This window comes from Salvelinus sp. IW2-2015, linkage group LG26 (assembly GCF_002910315.2).
Source record: "Salvelinus sp. IW2-2015 linkage group LG26, ASM291031v2, whole genome shotgun sequence".
In the NCBI taxonomy this organism is placed as follows: Eukaryota; Metazoa; Chordata; class Actinopteri; order Salmoniformes; family Salmonidae; genus Salvelinus; species Salvelinus sp. IW2-2015.
The window spans coordinates 37900555-37911374 of NC_036866.1; the positions used below are offsets into that span (position 1 = coordinate 37900555).

Consider the following 10820-nt stretch of genomic DNA (forward strand, 5'->3'; position numbering starts at 1 on the left):
GAGGGCAGTCGGAAAACGACTGGCGAGGCTGCATTTGCCGCAGCACTTTTCAGTCAGGTAGTTTAATAAAACACATAGACTCAAAGTGTTAAAAAGAGGGGCCTCGTGATTTGTCAACTCGCGCACAATTTCTCAGTCCTTCACGTCGGGTGCTGCTGTAGGCTCTTTGGTGTCTTGACCAATCAAAATCACGTAAATCGCAGGTCGTGCCCGGGCACAACACACATTGCTCAAGGCTCACTCTCCATTTTCTTCGGTATTTATTTAAAAGGCGTGATAACACATCACTCCCGACAGACACAAGCAAAAACTCTTAAATCAAATCAAATCAAAGTTTGTCACGTGCGCCGAATACAACAGGTGTAGACCTTACAGTGAAATGCTTATTGACAGGCTCTAACCATAGTGCAAGAAAGGTATTAGGTGAACAATAGGTAAGTAAAGAAATAAAACAACAGTAAAAAGACAGGCTATATACAGTAGCGAGGCTATAAAAGTAGCGAGGCTACATACAGACACAGATTAGTCAGGCTGATTGAGGAGTATGTACATGTAGATATGGTTAAAGTGACTATGCATATATGATTAACAGAGAGTAGCAGTAGCGTAAAGAGGGGGTGTTGGGTGGGGGGACACAATGCAGATAGCCCGGTTAGCCAATGTGCGGGAGCACTGGTTGGTTGGGCCAATTGGGTAGTATGTACATATGATATGGTTAAAATGACTATGCATATATAATAAACAGAGAGTAGCAGCAGCGTAAAAGAGGATTGGGGGGGGCACACAATGCAAATAGTCCGGGTAGCCATTTGACTACCTGTTCAGGAGTCTTATGGCTTGGGGGTAAAAACTGTTGAGAAGCCTTTTTGTCCTAGACTTGGCACTCCGGTACCGCTTGCCATGCGGTAGTAGAGAGAACAGTCTATGACTGGGGTTGCTGGAGTCTTTGACAATTTTTAGGGCCATCTTCTGACACCGCCTGGTGTAGAGGTCCTGGATGGCAGGCAGCTTAGCCCCAGTGATGTACTGGGCCGTACGCACTACCCTCTGTAGTGCCTTGCGGTCGGAGGCCGAGAATTGCTGTACCAGGCAGTGATGCAACCAGTCAGGATGCTCTCAATGTTGCAGCTGTAGAACCTTTTGAGGATCTCAGGACCCATGCCAAATCTTTTTTTTTCCTGAGGGGAATAGGCTTTGTCGTGCCCTCTTCACGACTGTCTTGGGTGCTTGGACCATTCTATGTTTGGTGATGTGGACACCAAGGAACTTGAAGCTCTCAACCTGCTCCCCTACAGCCCCGTCGATGAGAATGGAGGCGTACTCGGTCCTCCTTTTCCTGTAGTCCACAATCATCTCCTTAGTCTTGGTACGTTGAGGGAGAGGTTGTTATTCTGGCACCACATGGCCAGGTCTCTGACCTCCTCCTATAGGCTCTTCGTTGTCGCTGATCAGGCCTACCACTGTTGTGTCGTCTGCAAACTTAATGATGGTGTAGGAGTCGTGCCTGACCATGTAGTCGTGGTGGAACAGGAGTACAGGAGGGGACTGAGCACGCACACCTGGGGGGCACCAGTGTTGAGGATCAGCGTGCAGATGTGTTGCTACCTACCCTCACCACCTGGGGGCGGCCCGTCAGGAAGTCCAGGACCAGTTGCAGAGGGAGGTGTTTAGTCCCAGGGTCCTTAGCTTAGTGATGAGCTTTGAGGGTACTATGGTGTTGAACGCTGAGCTGTAGTCATGAATAGCATTCTCACGTAGGTGTTCCTTTTGTCCAGGTGGGAAAGGGCAGTGTGGAGTGCAATAGAGATTGCATCATCTGTGGATCTGTTGGGCGATATGCAAATTGGAGTGGGTCTAGGGTTTCTGGGATGATGGTGTTGGTGTAAGCCATTACCAGCCTTTCAAATGTATCAGCCTATACACCTAAACATTAGCGATCTGACATGAAGTATTGCATGGAACAAGAGCATTTTTCAGTCTGATCAATTGTAGGCTACTAACAACAGCAGCTGCATAGTCTAGCCTACTATGCTCCCTGTCCCTCTGTCCAGGTAACAAAGTGGTAACCTTGTGTATTTACAGCCCATTTGTTTGTGGGAATATGTGAATAGGATCAAATTTGGTTTATATTCAAAGTTGGGCTGACTAGGCTACCTAGACTTTATCAATCCACAATTATTAACTGGAATTAATCAGTAAACACAACAGCTGACATAGACTGTGAGTTATTTTTTCACTAGGCCTACAGTTACATAGGGCAGGACTACACGATGCAAACCAGCATAAAGCTTGCTCAGCCCTGTGAGGTTTATTGTCCAATCATGTTGCTTTCTCTGTGTCTGGTATTGGAAACCCCCCCTAGTCCTTCTTTAAAATAGAATTCATATGAAAATTACAATGTTGCTACAGTTTGACAGGGTTTTCTCCTCCCCAAGGCCAGGAGTTTTTCCAGGAGTTTGTTTAAACCATGTGACCTGATTAGAAAAACTCTGGTCCCATCATAGCCCATATTTAACCTTTTTACAACAGATGAATTGCGTCATACCGTGTAAGGTCCGGAGTTTTACCTTGTCAGGTTACCAGATCAGAAAAAACTATGGGCCCCAGAATGTCTCTCCTCCACACCACTCTGGGACCTGTGGTGTCAACTGCAAACAGGAAGGATGATCTTATCTACAAGCAAGCAGTGAGTGTGTGTGTACTGTATGTGCCTGTGTTGCCTTGTGTGTGTGTGTGTGTTGTGTGTTTGTGTGTGTGTTGTGTGTGTGTGTGTGTGTGTGTGTGTGTGTGTGTGTGTGTGGTGTGTGTGTGTGTGTGTGTGTGTGTGTGTGTGTGTGTGTTGTGTGTGTGTGTGTGTGTGTGTGTGTGTGTGTGTGCCAGTGCGTGCGTGTGTATGCCTGTGTGTGCATGAGTGCGTGCGTCTGTGTGTGTGTGCCAGTGTGTGCGTGTGTGTGCTTAATTGAATTTCATGCCTGTACTATACGGTGTGTGTACGTGCACTACAGTTCAGAACAGCTATGGAGAGTGAATATTAAAGCAAACCCATCACTCACTGTCCGAATATCATTAGTGCTGTGAAATGCCACCGTGGCGACTAAGCGTCACCTTGACAATAATCAATGAAAATGTCGACTCAGGGGAACCATTCGGTTGGTTGACATAATAGTTAAATAGGAAGCCAGATGCTTGACTTTTATCTCAAAGTCATTTCCATGTGAAACGATGAACTCCRCAGGTGTACTTCTAGAGTCTGCTGGTCCACTATGTCTTCGTCTTCGTCTTCGGTGAAATGCCAGACTTTTATTACTACGTAACTTCAACAAGCTGATGTTTCCGCCGCACTGAAATGAAGTCGACCTTCAACTGAAACGGCAGAAACGGAACAGAAAGTGAATTTGACTCACTGGGTATTTTTATGCACTGCTAACATAGTACAGTATTTCATCCATTCCACCCTTGAGTTCAGAGAGCTGGAAATCCTGTGGTTTTACATACAAATGCTGCCAGATCCTATGTGAGTCCATTGAGCCGTGAGGCAGRATGAGCAGAAAAGGCTGGTCCCTCCAATCTACCCCAGTCTCTTTAATGACTCCCATCTCTATTAGACACACTCCTAATGTCTGTAATAGAGGGGTGTTTTATGGCCTTCACACACACACTGAGCCAGGCACATGGTCCCTCTTGTCTCTGTGACTGCAGGCCTGTGACCCTTAGAGCAGTGACCTGGAGGCAATCATGGCTCTGTAGTAAAACCAGTAAGACTGTAACAGAGTGGCTGTCCACTCTCAGGTCTGGCATATGTACACACACACACACACACACACACACACACACACACACACACACACACACACACACACACACACACACACACACACACACACACACACACACACACACACACACACACACACATGCTCACAAATTCAGACTCACACGTCACACACACACACATTTCTTTGTGTGAGGCAGTGGGGATGTTGGCATCACGCCGTGGTTACTGGTCTCTGAGGTTTGATGGGACTCTTCCTGTCACTAATGGCCCTGTGCCTTAACGAGGTGTGATGCCTGGTTGGGAGGGAGGCATGGTGGCTTGGCCCTGAGGGTGTCCCTGGATAGTGACTGCTCTGTTGTCTGGTTCTCTTTCTGTCAGTCAGGAAGCATGGTGACCGGACCTCTGGAGAGAGAGGTTAACAATGAAGGGACTATGAGGAGAGAGGACTACCAGCCCCAGGCTCACTGTCTGACTGGGGGAAGTAGATCGGAGGGGAGATGGAGAAGGGATGCAGAGAGAGGGATGAGATGAAAGAGAGGAGCAGAGGAAGAAGGAACCCACTGGGCAAAAACTGGTTGAATCAACATTGTTTCCACGTCATTTCAACCAAAAAATMTAATATGATGAAAACTGATTGGATTTGAAAAAGTGATCAACGTAAGGGAATTTTGTCTTTTTTTCACCCAACTTTTAACCTAAATCCAATGACATGGTGACATTTGTTGTTAATTTTGCGTAAAATATAGGTTAGTTGACTAAATCCCAGCGTGAGGTCAGTTCAGGAGTGTTGCGCGCGCCAAGCTGAATTACAGCAGACATGATCAGAATGATGTCCCTAAATGGCCATTGTGTGCGCAAGCATTCCTGTGTGTGTGTGTGTGTGTCTGTAGTGAAAACTGAGTAACACTTGGTCGTCCTATAGGTCATGTTCTCAGTCCAGTGTGAGTTCACAACAGAGCACGTATGACAACACTTTCCCCCTGCCTCTTACTCACCATATCAAACCAGTGGCTCTGTTCAACCACAAACAGACCTCTCTATACTCTGATGGTAAATGGGGTGTGACCATATTCTGTGTATGGTTGTGGCATAGGAGCATTTGGCTCTAATGCCATGGGAATGGAGTAGGTGGAATTTAATCTCTTCATCGCACACTCCCCCCACGAGCACCACTCTGACTCATCTGCATTCAAAGGGGGGTGGGGGCACTGGAGTTATTGACCCACCCCCGAGCGTACTGTCACATGACCACTGAATTGGTGTGAATGGAATAAAAACACACACAATTGACTGAGACACATGGAACATCATTTTAAACAAGATCTTAATGATTGCTAGAAAATCTGATTCAGGAGCTGCGCCTTCATTGACTGATCTATTTTTTCAGTCATCACCCACCTCATCCATCTATCCCTCCCTCCCTCTACCGCTCTCTCTTTCTCTCTCTCGCTCTGGCTCCGCTCTCRCATCCTCTCTATCACCGTCACTCTCCCTCTCTCCTCTCTCTCCTTGGAGGGGGAGTGTTGTGTGAGGGTCAGCACCTGACAGCCGCGGCCAGTAGCAGCAGCAGCGACAGCAGATGAGAGCCATTTGGCTTCCTCCCCGCTCTCTGGCCCTTCCCCTCCTCCCACACAATAGGGCTGATTGTCTGCGCGACACACACACATACACACACACACACACACGCGCACACACACAGAAGGGATCTTACTGTGTGGGTAGCGTTCCCCCGCCATATGCCCCGTCTCCGCTGGAATGTGATTATCTTCACAAGCTACGAATTGGAAACACACAGAGAAGAGACAGAGAGGAGAAAGGAGGAAAAGGTACGTTGAAGTTATAGTAAGTAAGAGAGCGTGTGAGAAAGAGAGAAGCAGGACGAGAGAGAGAGAGAGAGGAGGGTGAAAAGGCGATGTAGACGGAGAGAGAAGGGAGGATGCGGCGAAAGCAGCAAGGCAGTAGTTTAGCGCGAACCTGACCCTGCCTGTGTGCCTCTGTGAGAGCGAGAGGAACGGAGACAGGGAGAGGTCGATTTCGTTCTGGCTTAAGTGTCACAAGGAGAAGGATATCCTATCTCTGTGGATGGTAGCTGTTGACTCTGACACACAGACCCATGCGGGACTAACGGAAGCCTTGTATCAGGTCAGTGGGTTTTTCTCTGGTAGACGGACTGGACTTAAGCTCTCTGGTACACTGTAGCCATCGAGGGSACAACGCTGTGTTCACAGCTGTATTATACAGACAGGGGTATTTATCACTGGTCCCAGAGCAGCGAGAGGAGCAGTCTACTGCTACTGAATACTGAGGTAAATGTGGGGTTATTGTTAGTCTGGTGACACACAGAGCTGATGTTCAGTATTCCGAGTAGACTGTCGGATACACAAAGGGAGGAACACCTCACAAAAGACGGACCCTACACCACAGGATGTGCCTGAGATAGCATGATAAGTATAGCAGGGAGTGTGAGGTGTGTGTGTGTGTGTGTGTGTGTGTTGTTGTGGGTTGTGTGTGTGTGTGTGTGTGTGTGTGTGTGTGTGTGTGTGTGTGTGTGTGTGTGTGTGTGGCTGTGCCGGGGGTAGGAGGGGTATTAAGATGCAAGCAGGCTTTGTTTGTTGGCTGAGCCCCAGAGCTGCAGCCTCTCTCAGTAGTACACATGCAAACAAACACACACACTTGCAAAACACACGCATGTGATTTTCATACACACACTGACACACATGTGGAGGACTACTGCAGTTAGCCTTCTTGGTCACTGTTACAGCCCTTATCTGTCCCTGGGGTGTGCTCTAGCAGAGATGTTAGCCACACCAGCTGCATGTAAGCATTGCCATAGCCTACCCTGCTGAAGCTGCTATTTCACCTTGCTGTTAGAGCTGCAACAGTAGCTGTTGTTATTCCCAATGGTGTTTATCTTCAACTGTTAGCTTTCCTTTGCCATATCTGAAGTCATCAACTCTTGTTGCTGTGTAGCTCAATCTGATCGTGATAGATACCCTAGTAGTTAAACCATTAGCTTCACCTGCTACAAAATGTTAGCTGTAGCCATGGGCTCTTGCTGAGACTGGACTGTAACTGTTAGTGGTCCCTGCGTTCCCTGCTGTGTTGTTGAAACAGGCATGCAGGGCGACTCTAATGGAGCAAATCCACTAGAGGAACCAAGCCGGAACGTGCCGGAACCAGCACGAACTAGGCTTGTTGGTTGTTGCTTGTTTTCCATTTGTTGTGGAACTAGAAACGGGACTAGGTTTAATTTGCGGGAAAAACTGCTAATGACAATTTTAAGACAGCGACCGATGACGCATTTCGACAGAGACATTGTTGTGATCCTCGGTGACTGGCATTTATAAGTATGGAGGAGGGAGACGCACTGGTGGAGATAACCAGGAGTTTTGTGCCATCGTTTTAATTTTTGTTTGTGGGCAATAATGGAGACTGAATGAGAGGAGACAGCTGAGAAGAGACGGAGAAATACACAATGTAAGTTTTCATCATGCGAGGAGAGGATCGCTTCAGCTGTTTGAAAGACCAGGTTAAGGGTTCTACATGGAACCCAAAAGGGTTCTACCTGGAACCAAAAAGGGTTCTTCAAAGGGTTCTCCTACGGGGACAGCTGTAGAACCGTTTTAGGTTGTAGATAGCACCTTTTTTTCTAAGAGTGTAGTGACATGTCTGCTGCTGGTGTCTGACTTCCTTTTATTGCTTGGACACACTGTCCAAATACAGCTATGAAGCTGTTGTTAAACGAGGCGGTCTGGGCCATCTCAGCCGCCCTGGCTGCCCTGTCTCTGCCTGGCCCTGGCTGTCCTGTCTGCTGCCCTGTCTGCTGCACTGGCTGCTGCCCTGTCTGCTGCACTGTCTGCTGCCCTGGCTGCCCTGTCTGCTGCACTGGCTACTGCCCTGTCTGCTGCACTGGCTGTCTGTCTGCTGCCCTGTCTGCTGCACTGCTGCTGCTTCTCTGTCTGCTGCACTGTCTGCTGCCCGGCTGCCCTGCTGCTGCACTGGCTACTGCCTGTCTGCTGCCACTGGCTGCTGCCCTGTCTGCTGCACTGGCTGCTGCCCTGGCTGCCCTGTCTGCTGCACTGGCTGCAGCCCCGATTGCCCTGTCTGTTGCCCTGGCTGCCCTGTCTGCTGCCCTGGCTGTCCTGTCTGCTGCCCTGTTCTGCTGCACTGGCTGCTGCACTGCTGCTGCCCTGGCTGCCCTGTCTGCTGCACTGGCTTCCTGTGCTGCTGCGCCTGGCTGCTCCCCAGGCTTCTGCACTGGCTGCTGCCCTGGCTGCCTGTTCTGCTGCACTGGCTGCTGCCCTGGCTGCGCGACCTGGCTGCTCCCTGGCTGCCCTTCTGCGCAACTAGCTGCTCTGTGCCCCTGTGCGCACTGGCTTGCCCTGGCTGCTGCACTGGCTGCTGCCTCATTTTCACACAGCTGATTGAAGTGCTGATCCTGCTGCTGACGCTGGACTTCAAGTGTCTCCGGGTATGAGGCCTCGGCCTCCCTCATGATATTCAGGTATTTGCTGGCTGTGCTCGCAGTGTGTTTTCTCTTCCCTGGGGAAATATTTAGGCCGAATTAATGACATGTACAGTTCAGGAATGATAAGGCACAGACTCCAAAGCAAACCTGAGGGCAGCCTGTGTGAGTGCAGTTTTGTTCTCCAACCATGTATTGTCTCATCAAATGTATTCGATATTATCCAGCAAAGGCCAGTATGAGGCCAACCAGATTTACCAACCAGATACACCAATGATGCAAATAATAAAGTTATATGATTAATTGAATCATTGTGACAGTTGTATATGTAAAATCCTAGATCCACACTGTCTCCATTAACAATGTTTAGGAACATAACCATGCCATGACAAAAGCCCTCTGTGGARGAGATTSCCCACCCCTGTGAAGACAGCTAAATTGTGTGATTAGGGCTAAACAAGTGAACATTGATATTGAACGTTTACCAACTGAGAATAGACCCTTGGCGCCTGGGGGTGCAGGGCTCAGGGGTTGCAGGAGCATTGATTGTGTTGATGGATCCTGGGGGTGTAGGGTTCTGAGGTTATGGCTTCACTATTCGAGCACACATTGGTAGCTAGCTAGATAGTAATTTGGCTAAAAACKATGTATTACCGTGCTGATCATCGCTGCTCTGCGTCATCATGGCTTCAAATATTGCTTTCTGGTCCACTTTTGTTGTTGTGGTCATTTATCTTTTTATAACATTGTTTGAATTTGTAAATGTTTTCCCTGCACTGTTTTATTGACCGATGGCTTCCGATCTTGGCCAATGTATCCAATATTTCATCAAAACCGCTTGGACATTTCCAACTGACCAATTTGCTGCTTCCATTATTTATTTTTAGCTTTAGAGAGTCTGGGGCTCCTATCTGAATCCTATGGTTCTCCTCTGTGAAAATTCAAAATTTCCATTTAGTTACGTTAACTTAGTCTTCTCCAAGCTCTGATGCTGCTGATGGTCATTAGTAGCTTACCAAACTTGCTAACTGCCTGGTACCCAGCACTCTATTGTCCCTCTAATCACTCTGACATCAATGCAAATGTATTGGAAAATCTAATCAAACACTTCATGAGAGCCCATGAGCTCATGTTGCACAACATTTCTATATGCTATGCAATTGCGTGAGAAACAGTGGTGGCCTCTATTAAAAAGAGGAGGATCCCATCACCTTTCTATAGGCTAGGCCTACTATATTTATTCCTCAACATTCCTAATATTAAGCACATTGCTTCTCTTTACAACAGGAARATAACCTACCTGGCTGGCATTCAAGAAATTACCACGGAAAAGCGTCTTCCATTTGCTATTTAAAGTGCATAGATGACATGTATTTTTACCCTGCCCCTGTTTTGAGACAGGTATAATTATAATGGTCCATTCTAAATCAAAATAAATGTCATCCATATATTATTTAGTATACGTAAAGACAAGATGAAATCAAGAACAGTCTGATGGGTGACAATATTAGCCTACCACTTGTGAATGATATATTATCACTTGTGAATGATGCCCAGAGTAAGGCAAGAAACAATGGCTGTTTTTTGCTACTTTTTCTAATCATAGTCGCACACCTCATGTAGCCTAGCCCATAGGCCTATATGTTTTGATAAGGTTTGTATCACAACTAAAGTGGCAAAATAACTTCTTAAAATGAAGCACATAATCTGCTTTACAAGGGGTGTAGAGCCTAACTMGTATACATACATAAGCAGCYCGTGAGTTTCAAGTTTGGGGAAGATAATTTTCACAATAAAAATGCACCTTTATAATAAAAGCATTACATGTGTAATCACATTTGTGGTCACTTTTGACAATGGTGTTTTCCTGCTAATGGAACATTCACGCTTATAGCCTACTGCCGTGTGTGCATTGCTGTGCTTATAATGTGAAGAAATAGCCTAATAGTTTATTAACATTTTAAGCRAAACGTTCTCATCTGTTGCGTCAGCCACATTGCGTAAAACAGTTTTTTTGATGCTGGTGGTTGTATTCATATGGGATCTATCYCATCCCACAACTGTCCCAGACTATGTTTGGAAAATGTATTTCTCACACAGAATAGAATAGGTCAACTTTTACACTATGGGYATAGTAGATTGACATAGGCTGGTGCTTKTGCTGTTCGTTAGGCCTACTCATCTTGTTGGCTGGCGAAAAGTAAATGTGGACAGTTCTTCCAATAAGAGAGGTGCTTCGGAGCACACAACACTCAAGGAAAAAGGAATTATAATTATTATATTCAGCCCAAGGGCACAACGGCCACTGGCCGCAAAAGGCATGGATTTGTTTTTTAACAGTAGCACCAGAGTCATCCGGTTCGTAGGGGGAGCTTGTCATTGACTTCTCTGTGGAGCTTTGTCTTTCAATTTATTTAGAAAAGATTTCAGTTGGCTTTCAGTTGTATAAGGGAACAAGACAGCTATCATGAGAGTAAATACTGTATGTAAGTGTGAAAGAGGAACTTCCGATGTGGTGGAAAGGTTGCACATCATAGAAATTCAACCATATTCTAGCTCTCAGTGTTAAAAAATCTAATT

At 46.8% G+C, this 10820-nt stretch overlaps 1 protein-coding gene across 4 annotated transcripts in view; it reads left to right on the forward strand.

Annotated features, from left to right (window-relative positions):
* The window catches only part of fgd4a (FYVE, RhoGEF and PH domain containing 4a), a 109849-nt gene that overhangs the window by 25061 nt on the left and 73968 nt on the right, over nucleotides 1-10820 (forward strand). Inside the window, exon 1 of one of the 4 annotated variants that reach the window (XM_023971293.2) lies at nucleotides 5340-5601. The exons of the other annotated variants lie outside the window; for them this stretch is intronic. Within the exon in view, the coding sequence (XP_023827061.1) occupies nucleotides 5355-5601 (247 nt within the window). The 5' untranslated portion in view covers nucleotides 5340-5354. Of the gene's footprint in view, nucleotides 1-5339; nucleotides 5602-10820 lie in introns of those variants that run through there. 4 annotated transcript variants of the gene reach the window in all.